General features: G+C 41.4%; 1 protein-coding gene across 1 annotated transcript in view; it reads left to right on the forward strand.

Annotated features, from left to right (window-relative positions):
* The window catches only part of adcy8 (adenylate cyclase 8 (brain)), a 41,565-nt gene that overhangs the window by 21,088 nt on the left and 5,962 nt on the right, over positions 1 to 14,515 (forward strand). Inside the window, exons 6-11 of the mRNA XM_031877173.1 lie at positions 2,363 to 2,463; positions 3,347 to 3,548; positions 6,560 to 6,649; positions 7,995 to 8,167; positions 9,515 to 9,593; positions 12,753 to 12,911. Of these exons, the coding sequence (XP_031733033.1) occupies positions 2,363 to 2,463; positions 3,347 to 3,548; positions 6,560 to 6,649; positions 7,995 to 8,167; positions 9,515 to 9,593; positions 12,753 to 12,911 (804 nt within the window). The remainder of the gene's footprint in view (positions 1 to 2,362; positions 2,464 to 3,346; positions 3,549 to 6,559; positions 6,650 to 7,994; positions 8,168 to 9,514; positions 9,594 to 12,752; positions 12,912 to 14,515) is intronic.

Consider the following 14,515-nt stretch of genomic DNA (forward strand, 5'->3'; position numbering starts at 1 on the left):
CTCTCTCTCTCTCTCTCTCTCTCTCTCTCTCTCTCTCTCTCTCTCTCCATCACTGTTCCTTTCTCTCTCTCTCCTCTGATCTTATTCTGAGATCTCCAGAAGCTAAACAAGAACCAACAATTGTTCTTTTTCCTTTCATGAGTAAGCTAAAGGTTCTTGATTTATTATCGGCAATTAAACCAATTTTACATGTTTGTATTTACATGAGTTACAGTAACATGTTGTGACTGAGACGTCATGTGACACAGTATACGTTAGTAGTCCAGCGTATGGAGTCTGAAGTGTGCCACCAGATTAACTATGGACTAGAAATAAACTAGAAGAAGATCTTATACATGTTATTTCATTTACTGTCTATACCTTTCATATCTCAGTTCATTTGTTGCTTTAATCCATTTTGTATTCTTTAGTAATTTACTGAAAGTCTAATTTAAATTATTTTAATTGATTTTGCAATTTACTTCTTCACTTTTCATCTGAAGACTAAATCAATTGAGTCATTATTGTGAAAATGAATACTTACTTTATTCATGTAGCATTAGCTCAATCAGCTTAAAGTCGGACTCTCAGAGCGTAACGCTGCATCTCACCTGCAGACGATGGTTTTAACTCCGTTGATTTAAGTCAGTCTGTTGTTCACTAGACTCACGTTATAGTAGCTTTTAAAGAGCATGAACTGATTTATTGAAAGGTCGTAGAAGTATAATTATTCAGTCGCCACATTTCAGACTCCATACTTGTGTGCACGAATAAATAATAATATAATACATATGTATATATATATATATTTTATAATAATACATTAATCTAAGATACTCATTTTTTGTTGAATTACTGCAAACATTAAACCAAATTCAACACAAATCCAGTTTGACTGACATGTAAAGTATCAGCATGTGTTGCTCTGTGATGACAGAACCTTCAGTTTACTCATGACCACAAGTCCACACATGGACGAGTTCCCCTTCAACAGAAGAAGAAGCTGCTTCTCACAGGAGCGCGTTGCATTCCCTAAAGAAACAAAGCATCGCTGACATTTACAACTACATGTCAAATAATGATGACTACTGGACGTTTAGATGGTTTTTATAATAATCCAGAGCACATTAGTGATGTTGCATTATTTTGTTATTGCAGCTGAGTTAAGTTATTCATTAAAGAAAGGAAGGTGAGAAACAGAATAAAAGAGTTAAAGAGTTGATGAACTCTAGCTGTACAGTGTGTACTGTTAAATTACATTGATATATTTTGACTTCTACTTCAATTAAACCTGATCTATATTCCTTACACACAGTATATATATATATATATATATATATATATATATATATGATGGGAATGGGAATTAGATAAATTAAGCTATTTGAAAGGAAATAAAACATGAAAACTGTATTTTTAAGCGCTTATTCTGCTCTGTTCCCTCTTTGGTTTGATGGTAGAGTTACATACAACACTATGAATTATAAATGTGTTTATTTAAAGCTGCAAGTTCTGTGAACAGCTGACACCAGGTAAACCAGTTGTTTCCACAGCAACACATTCCAGCCTTCTGCAGCGTTTAATGTTGAATATTATCTCTTAATCATGAGAGTAATCGTGATATGTTGAAGACATTCCAAGAACATGTGTCTGAGCGCTTGTTGTCTTTGGTGAATGCAACGCACTCTGTAGCTTGTGATCCTCTTTCTTACTTATTTTTTTGGGGGGGTTCCATGAAATAAGCTCACCTTTAACCTTTAACCCCCCCCCTCCACATCTATGTTCTCCTCTTGAATCCCACCTCCATCTTCTAAACCTTCCCAGGAACCGTATTACTATCTTTTGGTTTGCTCTCTTCTGTACATGTGCAGTGATTTGCTGTCGGCCTCCCTCGGTTCCTCGGTTTCTTGTTGTGACCAAACGTGAAGCCTCCTCTTGCTCATTTCCCAGCATCCTTTGAGAAAGAGACAGAGCGAGGTTCGGGGCAGCGGGTCATGGGGGGGGCTTAAGATTGAGATGAGTCAGGCAGTCGGTCCAGACTGGTGACTCATCCGTCTAGAGTCTTACAGCAGCGCATGGGCTCTATTCAGGAGATGTTAATGCCCCCATTCCAACACATCAGCTCCTTGTATCTCAGTACAGCTGTTGCTAGCGCTACAAAAGCTTGTGGAACTAAATCGGCTGTGCACCTTCCCCAGAACCCCGGCTCCTGTCTCTCTCTAGCGCTTGTGGTTGAACCGGTGAATGTATCCGTGGCGGTGCGTTGGCGTGTTTTCTGTGTTTCTCCGTTTGTCTGAAAACTTGTTTTTTTCCTCCATTTTCCCCCTTACCTCCTCTTCTTCTTCTTCTTCTTCTTCTTCTTCTTCTTCTTCTCCTCCTGCAGTACTCCCAGATGAGGGACGAGGTCTTCAAGTCCAACCTGGTGTGCGCCTTCATCGTGCTCATCTTCATCACAACCATCCAAAGCCTGCTTCCCTCTGCCAGGTAAAAGGAGAGGACGGACTGTCAACACGGGGGACAGTTGCAGCTGAGAGACTGAAAGACGTTTTCCTCTCCTTTATTTACCGATTCATGCAAACGCATGAAGAGCATTTGGACACGCTAAGGAATACAGCAACAACAGATGTTAGAGGTTTATAAAACACAAGCGTACACCGGTGCACTGACAGGAGGAAGCATGTTAAACTGAAATAAAATAATTAGATATTTTCACATATAAAAAATAAACAAAGTCCCACCTCGCCTCCAGGTGAGCATCTGTTCTCTATGCAAAAACAAGTTTAGCACTTCTGCTCAAATAATGACAATCTTGATTTTCTTCCCCTAAATAACTTATGAACCCACTGTACAGACGTTAGCTGTAGCTAGTTAGCAACACACTGACCACGTGTGTGTTTTGTTTGTCTCCATCGTTGTTCATGCACAAACTGCTTTGCTTTAGTTTGGCGCCACCCAGAGCAGGTTTTTTACTCCACTGCCATCATGGTCTTATATGCATATAATAAATATATATGTATGTATATTGTGCCATTTAAGAGATTCAGATCATCTTTGGTGGAAGGTGTGAAAATGTTATTATGGTGGATACACACACATCTTTGAGGAAAAACAGCCTTTCAATATTCACTGACGATAGAAACATTATGTAACATCTGAATCTAATATCTACAGATGAGGTTTTCTTGTGGGATCTAGTTGATTGATCGAGTTATCATGCGATTATAAAATAAAAATATATTAAAACATGTTTAAATTTTTTTATTCTCATGCTGATTTGCATCTAAATGCTTTTATTGTGATGGGACGTTGTGTCCTGAAGTCACCCAGCTGACGGTTCTGTTGTTGTTTTGCCGTTGTGTCTCTGCAGGATGGTAACGATGGCGGTCCAGTTCTCAGTCCTCATCGTCCTGCATTCCTGTCTGGTCCTCGTCACGACGGCGGAGGACTACAAGTGTCTGCCTCTGGTCCTACGCAAAGCCTGCTGCTGGATCAACGAGACCTACGCGGCGAGAAACGTCATCATCTTCATCTCCATCCTCATCAACTTCCTGGCAGCCATGATCAATATCGTGAGTTCAGTCTCCTCTTCCAGGTTCTTGTTTGCTTGCTAAATATTTACAGGAGTTGATGTTCGTCTGACCCGCGAGGACACAACAAACTCAGACTTCGACTTGTTTCTGGTTTCCAAATGTCTCCCGAGAAACGTTTCCTTCTGAGGATCCTGAGAGTTTATGCTCCTGATGTTCGGGTCATTTTTACCGTGAATATTACGTCACAAAAAAAAAGACTAGTGTAGCCGAGTGTTATGAGTTGTTTTAAAACGACAACACAGAAGCTTTAAGGGCTGAACAGAGACTGTATATCAGAAGTGGACGCAGTGTAGTGAAGAAGACTTGAAACTAGAGATTGAGACCATAAACTCATGTTTACAATGTTTACTGAGGGAATAAATCAAGAGAGAAGTAGAGTCATTTTCTCATAGACTTCTATACAACCAGAGGAGTCGCCCCCTGGTGGACACTAGAGAGAATGCAGCTTTAACACGTGAAGCTTTGACTTCACTCTTCAGACCTGGAGGTCTGGGACAAGACAGCAAACTTTATTACTTCTTTCAACCTTGACAAAGTTTCTTACCTTTCACAATAAAGGTCCTTGACGTATACACTGTGTAGCTGTTTACCAGAGAGAACTCAACTTCACTTAAAGGAAACTCAATAACACATCTTACAGTCGCTGTGTGGATAGCATCCTGGTGGTTGGTCTTCTGCCTTTGAGAATCTGTTTATATTGAACAAGAGTTACAACTGTTGTGTATTTGTGTTGCTGCCGGTATGAATAGTCTTCATTTCTTTATCAAAGCCCTGGTGGGTGAAGGCTTCCTCTCTCACTCAGTCTGAATGTGGGGTTGAGTGTAAATAAACTAGTGTGTGTTCATGGTGATAAAGGAACATGTCAGCCGGTGAACAGTGTGGCTCATTGACGTGTTTTAAATGGAGCCCGATGGCAAAGAGGAAGATGATAAATGAGGCTCTGACACACACACACACACACACACACACACACACACACACACTCACTCTCACTGCTGGTTCACTGCAAATGTTTTCATAGAGCACGTTTAAAAAGAACAAAGTTCTGTACAATCAAATATAGCAAAGACATTACAGCACCACAGTCAGACAACACAATAATACTACTACATATACTTATACTACATAATAAATAAAATCACTGTTAGCATAGCATAGCATAGCACTGATCGATCCAGACTCCACTCAGAAAACAAGCATCTTTAAAGTTGTTCGTTTGTCGTCTTGATGAGAGAACTAACAAAACACGAATTCAAATTTTTTACAAATCAGCATCATTATGTAGTTATTTTGGCAACAACTTGTTCCGTTTATTGTAATTAAATCACAGCAACATAGTTTATGTTGGGTTCATACAGCTGCAGTAAAGCAGCTCAATGATAAGTCAGCGAGCACCTCTGGATGAAGCTATGAACTCAGACACCACAGCGATCAGGACATCTGGTATATCAACATGTATAAAGCAGGAATAGTGGTTATTTCAGCCGTGATTGATGGAACCTTGTCTCCGTGAGGGCAGCCTCCGCGCCTCTTCGGCACTTCTAGCGCGAAGGACGAGAATAAACAGAAATCATCTCACGAGTAACGTGACACAAACGTTTGCTTTGGGCTCGGTGTGAACACAGCGTCGGACCATAAGAGCAAAAGAATAAGAGCAGAGCAACTGTGCTACAGAGTTCAAATCCAAAGAATCAAAGAATATATCTTTCAAATCATCTCCAGGCTTATCCTGAAAGATTAGTTTTTAAACACAAAATCTCACCAGCCAAGCAGTATGAGGATTAATGCACAAATATCCAAACCATCCTCACAGTATAACAATCACAGAACGGCTCAAATCTCACCAAACCCATTGCATTTCCTCATGTTTGAATTTCAATATAATGAGGATCATGTGATCAGCTGGTCAGTGTTGTTGTGGCAACAATAAATCACTAGATTTATTATTAATATTTTTACTGTCTGAAAGTCAAGCTCATGGACCCGTTTCTACCTCACAGCGCTCTTCTTCTTCTGCAGAGCGACCTCTGAAAGAGTCTAACTCACGAGTCATTACTGAGCTAAAGAAGGTGAAACGAGCTGATGATTAGCTGCTGGTGTTGCAGGGTCTCTGACTGCATGAAGCAGGTTATATAACCCCGAGGCCTCGACACCAGTTAGTCTCAGAGAAGCAGAGAAGAGCCCACTGATCCTCCAGAAGCTACAGAGCCTTGAGAGGTTCGTTTGTGTAAATGAACTGAAGAAGGAGAAACACACACTGTGTGGTTCGTTGCTCTTACAACGGATCTGTTCAATAATCCATTTACATCCTGAGATATTGATGTTCAGCATCAGTACGTGCATGAAGACGTCGTCAAATAAAATCACATATGTTGTCAGCGAACATACATCGGATCTGAACAGTTAGATCTGCTCTGTAGATGCATGTTGCTGCTCTCAGTGAAGCCGCTGAATTAAAGGTAGAAGCACTAAACGCTGCTCTGTTACAGTTCAGAGAAGAAGACAAAAGTTTAGAAATGTAAACCTTTAAAGTAAATAATTGTGTGCTTTACATCTTTCAGCTAAATAATAATAATAATAGTTGTATGTTTATAGCACATTTCATACAGACTATGTTGCTCAAAGTAACATTTAAAAACAGAAACAGAAAACCTTCATTTTACAGATAAATTAAATAAAAGTGGGAAGAAAACTTGTATTTTGCATTTACATTATAAGTGTAAATAAGAAAATGCCAACATGAAAAAAAACATTTTACATTTAAAATGACAAGAAATTATAACAATAAAAGCATAAATACCATGTCAATGTTGTTTTAATGTTGATGCTTAACTCGGGTTCTTTTAATCATTTTTTCAAACAAGCCAAATTGAAAAGACTTTGTTTGTGAAGTGCTTCCACAGTGAACTGGAAACCGACTTCAGTAACAAACCAGCTGATTAACAGGTTATTAATCGGTTATTACCCCCCCCCCCCCCCCTCTCTCACAGCTGTGGTGCGACTTCGGCAAGTTCGACACCTTCAGGAACCAGACGTACAACGAGTCGGCCTCCATCCCAGACATCTGCTTCTACCCAGAGGTACCGACTACATCATGTGTCTGAATTCTGCAGCGGGTCCATCTGTTGTGTTTCTGTTTCGCTTTTTAGTTTTTTAGTTTTCACTTCAGCGGCAAACATGAAGAATTAAACCCCCCACGACATCTGCTGGCACCCGGAGGGAGGTCTCGCTTCAGACAACGCCGACTGATGGAGCCATCAGAACGTCGCGGGGAAAACATCCATTACGTTACTGTGCTCTCACAATAAGCAGCTGATTGATGGACTCAATAAGGGAGTCGCGCTTTCATAGCTGCGAGCTTTGGGAGAGTCACGACTCCTCGCTTCGTGTTCACGTCACAACCTCACTTCCAGCCGAGGGTCCGGAGCGCCTGTGTGTGAATAACTAAGAGCAGCTTCCAGAAACATCAAAGAATAATCATTGTAATGTTTTACACATCGTTTAAAAGTCAAATCTACAACATCTTTAATGTCCTCTGAGGCTCGGGAGGAGAAATGAAAACCACCGGTGATGTCATGGTGATGTCATTACAGTGACCTCAGCTGTTGCATTATGGGAAATGTATGAACTCACTAGAGACTAAAGTCAGGAAGTCTCTACATCTGCTGCTTCTGTATTGATTAATAAGATAAACAATGTTATTGTCATTTTAAGACCATTTGATGCCTCTGATGTCAGGGTAATATAATAGCATACTAATGCAGGTACATATTTTCAAAGAGCTATGAACTTTTAATTCTTACGCATATTCTGACATTGGAACATGAAAAAAATACTAAAATATCCTCAATAAATAAAATAAAACCACACGATAAATACAATGCACTCTCAGGCCTTGTGAAGAACTTTTACACTTAAATAGATGTTAAACATTTGGTACAGGCGTATAAAGAGTCCATTCTTTAACAGGCAATACACAATAAGTATGAAGTCACAACATATTAACTTCAAGTTAGATATAAGTAACAACAACGCTTCACTCTCAGTCGTTATGAACCCAAAATGTTCCCAACTGAAGCTGTGGAGTGAAACCAAGTCCGTTTGGACTAATTCTTCTGAACTTCATGTTACCTTCACTTCACAGCTTCACTGTCTCAGCACACCTTTGTTCTGTTCATCGGGCTGAGGTGTGAAGCCTCTAATGGTCGGGAAACCCTGCTGTTTATTTCTGCTGCTGACGTTTTTATGTAAACACAACGGAAAATATAGAGGTCAGCAAAAACGATGACCGATGAATATGTTGACCCGATGAAGGCGCTGGAGGACCAGCTAAGGGTTCATCTCTGAGGGGAACTTGAATGTCCGGACCGTGTCACATGTAACGTGGAGGACTGCACTAAAAGACGAATGTCTTTGTCTCCCCAGTATTTCGTGTTCACGGGGGTCCTGGCGATGGTGACATGTGCCGTGTTCCTGCGTCTCAACTCGGTGTTGAAGTTGGCGGTGCTGCTGGTGATGATCGCCATCTACTCACTGCTGACCGAGGCTTTCTACACCTCCCTGTTCGTCCGCTACGACACCTTCCACCACAACACAGGGTGAGAGCTTTAGAATGAGGACCATTTAACGAATCACACGCGAGCGTAACGTTTGGTTGGGTGTCTGCGTAGTTTGCTAGGATGTGCGTTGGCCATGTAGCGCCTGGTTATATTGTAACCTTGGATCCCAATCAGAGAACCAAGGTTCCCTCCATTCTGCACGAATGGAATATGTAACAGAGTGGAGAGATACTCTGTAGCTAGTTCAGTAAGTTTAGTTGGAGCTTTTCAGTGTCAGCCTGATAAATGAAGCTGTAGTTAAGCTCCAGTCGTTTCTCAGAAACTCGTCATGAAACTTTGTGGAACAACAATCAGACTCTCAGAAGTCCATCCCTCCACCAGACAGTTCACCCACGTTCAGTTAATGATCTGATCAGACTTCATAGAATCAGCTGCGTACGTTTTAATAATGTCATAATAATAACTTTTATGTTTTAAAACAACTTGCATTCAAAAAAAATACAAAAGATGCACTGAGAAAGAGAGATAGAGAGATAAAGATGTACAAATGTAAAAAATATCAAATGTACTGCATTAACCTGAATATGTATCGATACAAAACGGGAAATGTAGTCGAATAGATGAAACTAACTTCTTACAGCTTGCAGAGTAATACACGTATTAAAGTAAAGCCCGTCACGTTGAACTTTTTTTCTGGACAGTGTTGCAAATGTGAGAGAACTCATCTGGCGTGTGTTCACGGTGAGAGCACGGTGACCTTTACAGTGAAGGCTTCCTGAGCACAGCAGCGTGAAAGAGCTGTAAAGAAGAAGCAGAGGTCTCCATACGAGCTCCATAGGGAGCTGACGGGAGGCAGTTCACTTATTTATGGCCCTCTGGGACCAGAGAGAAGGTCAAGATGAGAAGAGGGAACAACGGCTCGGTGTCATCTCCACGGCAAAAAGTTCCAGACTTTCAGACTTTTAGACTTTTGTAATATTTATTTATTTGTGCAGAAATATATAAAAAACAATGCTGTGAATTCATTTCTTCCGTTGTAAAGTAGCATTAATATGAAACTACCGGCGTGTTCTGTTATTTAGAGCTACAAAGTGCTTCATTATTATTATTGAAGTGAAGTGTTGTAACATGAACAGGCTGCACTTTGCATCACTGAAGGAGCAGAGCAGCGTCAGGATGTGACAGAAAGGGTTGCCAGGTTGATATTGGCGACCATTTTGAGATATCGGCAACCAATTCTTGGCATGTAGTTGCCTTCAGTAGCAACAATGTTTCACCACATAAAGCATAGGGACAGCAAACAGCAGAACGTGCACCACAAAATACACAGATTTGCTGCGTTAGTGAAGTTAGTGCTGAGCGTCTTCTGTCTTTCTGTTCCAACAGGAACTTCCTGGGGACCAAAGAGACGTCTCTGCTCCTGATGGCCATGTTCCTCCTCGCTGTGTTTTACCACGGCCAGCAGGTGAGATCACACCAGCTCTCTATCATTAGTTTAACTTTATTGTTGCATCGTCCCTCTTCAAGTACAGAAATATAACATGAATAACCAGGACGGCAGCTCCCAATGTGGATCTTGGGATAATTCTGTCCAAAGGGGTTGAACAATAAATCTGAGGGGTTGTGAGACAAATAAAGGAAATAAGGCAGAAGAAGCTCTCGTGGGTAAACATTTGCAGGCTGTGTGTCGACAGAAGGCCAAAGAGACCGACCCTTTAATACGCAGCAGAAGCATTATATCCATAATACCACAGCATCCTCTCAGGTGTTCATCGCTGTGTAATATCTGACCTGAGTGACACAAAAACAGAAACAATCCATTTCATTACACATCTGACACATTATACCAGCCAAGGTTTGTACAAAGACGCAGCGAGAGCCTGATGGAAAGTGGTGTCGCCACGTTGCTTTCATGCTCTCGCTATGGCAACCTTTGATCATGCAGTTCAGCGGCTCGGCGTCGGCCAGAGACGGAGGAGAGACGGCCCGTAATTGAGGGTCCTTTGTAGCCCCATAAAAGTCACCCAGTGGCATATTGATTTTCAGCGAGGTCAACTCTACCAGTTGTTTGGCGAAGCAGAGACAAGGACGGCTCACAGCGCGGGGCGTGTAACACTGTTTGTGTGAGACGCATTAGTGAAAGGAGAGCACATGAAAGAGACTTCTTTAAGTCTGTCACCGTACTCAACACTGGAATATATCGAGGCAGCCTCATCATTCAGATTCGGGAGCAAGAACGATGCATTTCAATCCTTTGTAGATGAAAAACTCAAAGCAGCATCATCTACCTTTGAGAGGATGCACGCAGGCTGTAAAATCATTAGCGACTGCTTCTTTCAGAGGAGACATGCTAGTGGTTTTATTGTGTTGTGAAGAAGAGCAGAAAGATGGGGGAGACTGTTATTCTTCTCCTCTGCCTCTTTCATTACAACAATCTGATTGAAGCTCTCAATCAGTGCTTGTTGAATGTGAGTGTGATGTACGGTGTGCTCACAGTCACCCACTAAACAACCGAGATCATTACAGTAAGAGTGTAAGCTCACTGGGAAGACGACTCTTCTCTCTAACTGTGTTATTGTGCATTTAACCGCAAGAAATACAAGATAATGTATTTAGTTCAGCAGCTTATTTTGACTCTTTCATATGTATTCTGACGTTGATTTCTGTTTCTTTACGAGCCGAGCCACAGAGCTTTTACATCATGAACTAATGGCGACAGAGCACTGAAGCCAGATGAGGTTGTTCTTCACCAGCGCTGCTTGCTGTCAGAGCAGTAATTCCATTATCAAGCACACTGAACGTGAAGCATTTCATTACAAAGCTGCAGACAAGGCTCTTGTTTTGAAACGATTAGATGGTCTTTTTCTGACGCCATACTTTTCTTCTGAATACTTTGAGATCATTAGATTAGTCTAAGTTACCTAAAGGTACCAGTGAGGATGAAGAAGCAAATGTATTTACAATTGGTCATATCTAACACAATCAACACCTTCTCACTCCTTTCTAGTGTCACTTTTGGATGCATCAGTTTCAAAGTGTCTTTTCAAAATAAATTTCCGTCTTCACAGGAAACGCAGTTTGCACTTGTTACATGACTAAAGTGTCTTTTCAAAATAAAGTTCCGTCTTCACAGGAAAAGCACAGTTTGCCCTTGTTACATGAATAAAGTGTCTTTTCAAAATAAAGTTCCGTCTTCACAGGAAAAGCACAGTTTGCACTTGTTACATGATTAAAGTGTCTTTTCAAAATAAAGTTCCRTCTTCACAGGAAAAGCACAGTTTGCACTTGTTACATGAATAAAGTGTCTTTTCAAAATAAAGTTCCGTCTTCACAGGAAAAGCACAGTTTGCACTTGTTACATGACTAAATTGTCTTTTCAAAATAAAGTTCCGTCTTCACAGGAAATGCACAGTTTGCCCTCGTTACATGCATAAAGTGTATTTACTTAGTTTTTAGGTTTACTTAAGCAAGAAAAAAGGACTTGGTTAGGTTGAGGAAAATATCGTGGTTTGTATTAAAATAAGGAATATTTGTCACATCTCAGTGTTGGGCATTTTTACCTCTCATGTTGATCTTAAAAAACTTTAAATGTAGTTGTTTTATAATGTCTAAAATGCATATTAGATAAAGAACCCAGCTTTCAGATGAATGAAGTGGTGCACAAAGTGTTATATTTCCCTCAGTAATGTAGTGGAGAAGTCACTTAATTCTTTTGCCTAAATCTGCTCTGAGTTGAATACGCTCACATGTTCTAATGTAGCCGGGTGAAAGGCTGTCGCACCACAACATACGACAGCACAGCTGAACGTTATTCTGCGGGAAACCTAATTACACAGTGTGTAAGATGACAGCAGCTGTAATGCAAAGTCAAATGTGTGTTGGCTCAATACTTCTCTCTCTCCGGTAGTAGAAGCTGTTGTGAATGAAAGTGTCCGCTCACCGCCGAGGCCTCGCTGATTAACGCCTGAGCGAACCCGTCGTTTCACCGGCCGCCATCTCATTATCCCGCCGCCCGGCCGGCCCCCGCAGGCTTTGCTTCCGTAATTAGAAAAACAGAAAACGAGGTTGAAGTTTGCTCCTCGCTCATATGATTTAAGGGACTAATTGATACCAAGATTAATCACAAAACAGTTTCCGCCAATCGCCAGAGAGAGACGCTTAAATCCTCACCGGCTTATCTGTCTGCCCCCGAAATTAATTTTCAATATCAGGGTTCTCTCTCTCTCTCTCTCCTGCAAGTGCAAACTAAACGCTACCGACGTTTGTTTGGCTCTAATGTATTCAAATTACTTTGTATTAATTGTGCATTCAGAAAAGCAATTTGTGTTGCATATTAGAATCCTGTTGCTGCAGATTGATCGCACTCTCTCGTGTTTCATAATTGATCCAACCGTTAACGGATTTTGTTACATTTTTGTTTGATTGAACTTTAGGACCGCGGCTCAGCGTCTGCATCATGTGAATGATACAAACAACATGAGTTTCCTCTGATCTCTCTGATGAAGTGTCTGGAGTGTAGATGTTCAGGTCTTTAGAGGCTTAAGAAGTAACATCAAGGTGACGATCTATCATGGCCCAAACACTTTACATCCTCTTCTTGTGTGTGTGTTTCCTCCTCCTGTAGCTGGAGTACACGGCACGGCTGGACTTCCTGTGGCGCGTCCAGGCCAAAGAGGAGATCAACGAGATGAAGGAGCTGCGAGAACACAACGAGAACATGCTGAGGAACATCCTGCCCAGCCACGTGGCCCGTCACTTCCTGGAGAAGGACCGGGACAACGAGGTCTGCACAACACCCAGTCACACAGTTTAATTGGTCCCCACAGAGCCGAGCTGATGCTGTCACGTAGAAATACAGCTGTGAGCAGAAGCCTTAGATAACTACTCTGCCGTGTTGATGTGTTTAAGTGCTGGTGGGAATTCGGACACTCTGGAGATTGTAGATGAACAAATACATTCTTAAATGCAAATTACCTCAAATTCGCATTTTCCTCTCTTCAATGTTTTGACGATACAACATGTGATGCTGATGCTTAGACACAGATCTAAAGTGTGTCCAACAGCATCACCATGTGACAATAACTGTATTATTGTGAAGTGGCGACCTCTCGCCCCAAGTAACTATGAGCTGCAAAGGCCGAAGTCAGGTGACGTGGTACAAAGAGCGACACAGTCTGAGACGAGGAGGTCGAGGTGGATGGAGGTCGAGGTGGATGGACGTCGCTGCTCGTGTGAAACCAAGACTTTAAGTTATGAATAATTACGTAACAAACAGTTATTTTAACCCAAACCACGACCTTTTCCTAAACATAACCAGATAGTTGCGTTTCACAACATCAAATAGAAGACTGTGTTTAGACTGTGTTTGAGGTACAAGTGGATTAATGGTTTGGGTTTGTGCATTTTGTAGCGGGGGTAGCCGGCTATCGCTCCAAGGTAGAAGTGTGGTTGTTCTCCTGTGTGGCGCCCGACTCCTACTTTGAATATTTGGATGTAAAACCTACGCTCCACCGTCATAGATGTCGTTGTGGGAGTTTGAGGATGTGTTATGACAAGTTCGTTCATACTTTTGTGTCATAATTTGTATCAGTTATGATACAATTACTCTCAGCAAAGGAACACGGTCAACGGCAGTCAAATAATTAGACAGTTTTAGCTGCAGGTAAAGTGGTTTAGTCCATTACTGGAGAAGAGAACTGTGTTAGCACAACTACAGTGTGCACAGAAGGTCAAAATCAAAATCAATCACCTGCCGAATAGGTTTATCCAACCTCAATTTTCTCTGCTGACCTGCTCTTAAAATTAGTCCCCTACGCACATTACAATCTGTTCCCTGAGCCTCAGCGCCAATAGAGGAAAAGAAAAGGCTCGGTAATTGCTTTTCACACAGCTGTATAGAGCGAGGGAGGGAATTGGTGGGGCGGTTCATTCAGACGGGGAGCTTTTTTTGGTTGTGTGCATTTGATTTGATTTTAATAACATGTTGTCAGTCGGCAGCCGAGAACACGCTGATTTGTCTCTCCGTCGCAGGAGTGACTCAGCTTCCACAACTCCGCAGAGTCAAACTTTACAAAGTTTCTCTTTGTGTTCACCTTATCTCTGCTGCCTTTTCCCTTTTGTACTTTTAATTTCCATTCAATTGAGCTGCACTCGGTAACAGTCTCTAAATGGGAACACACGCATTAACACACAAATCCGACGGGTCGTCTGAAACGCTGGTGCGTGTTTGTGCTGGTTTTTAACCTTTGTGCTACTTAATAACATGAACTGTTTTCAAATCATACCGTAGTCCTTTAGATCCTTGAATGCATTTATCTTAAATGGGTTTCGGTTAATATGACATGCACTACGTAGCTTAAGGTGAAACTCAAACATTACCACCTACCT

The sequence above is a fragment of the Anarrhichthys ocellatus genome, unplaced genomic scaffold, assembly GCF_004355925.1.
Source record: "Anarrhichthys ocellatus isolate YVR2014 unplaced genomic scaffold, GSC_Weel_1.0 scaffold128, whole genome shotgun sequence".
NCBI lineage: Eukaryota > Metazoa > Chordata > Actinopteri > Perciformes > Anarhichadidae > Anarrhichthys > Anarrhichthys ocellatus.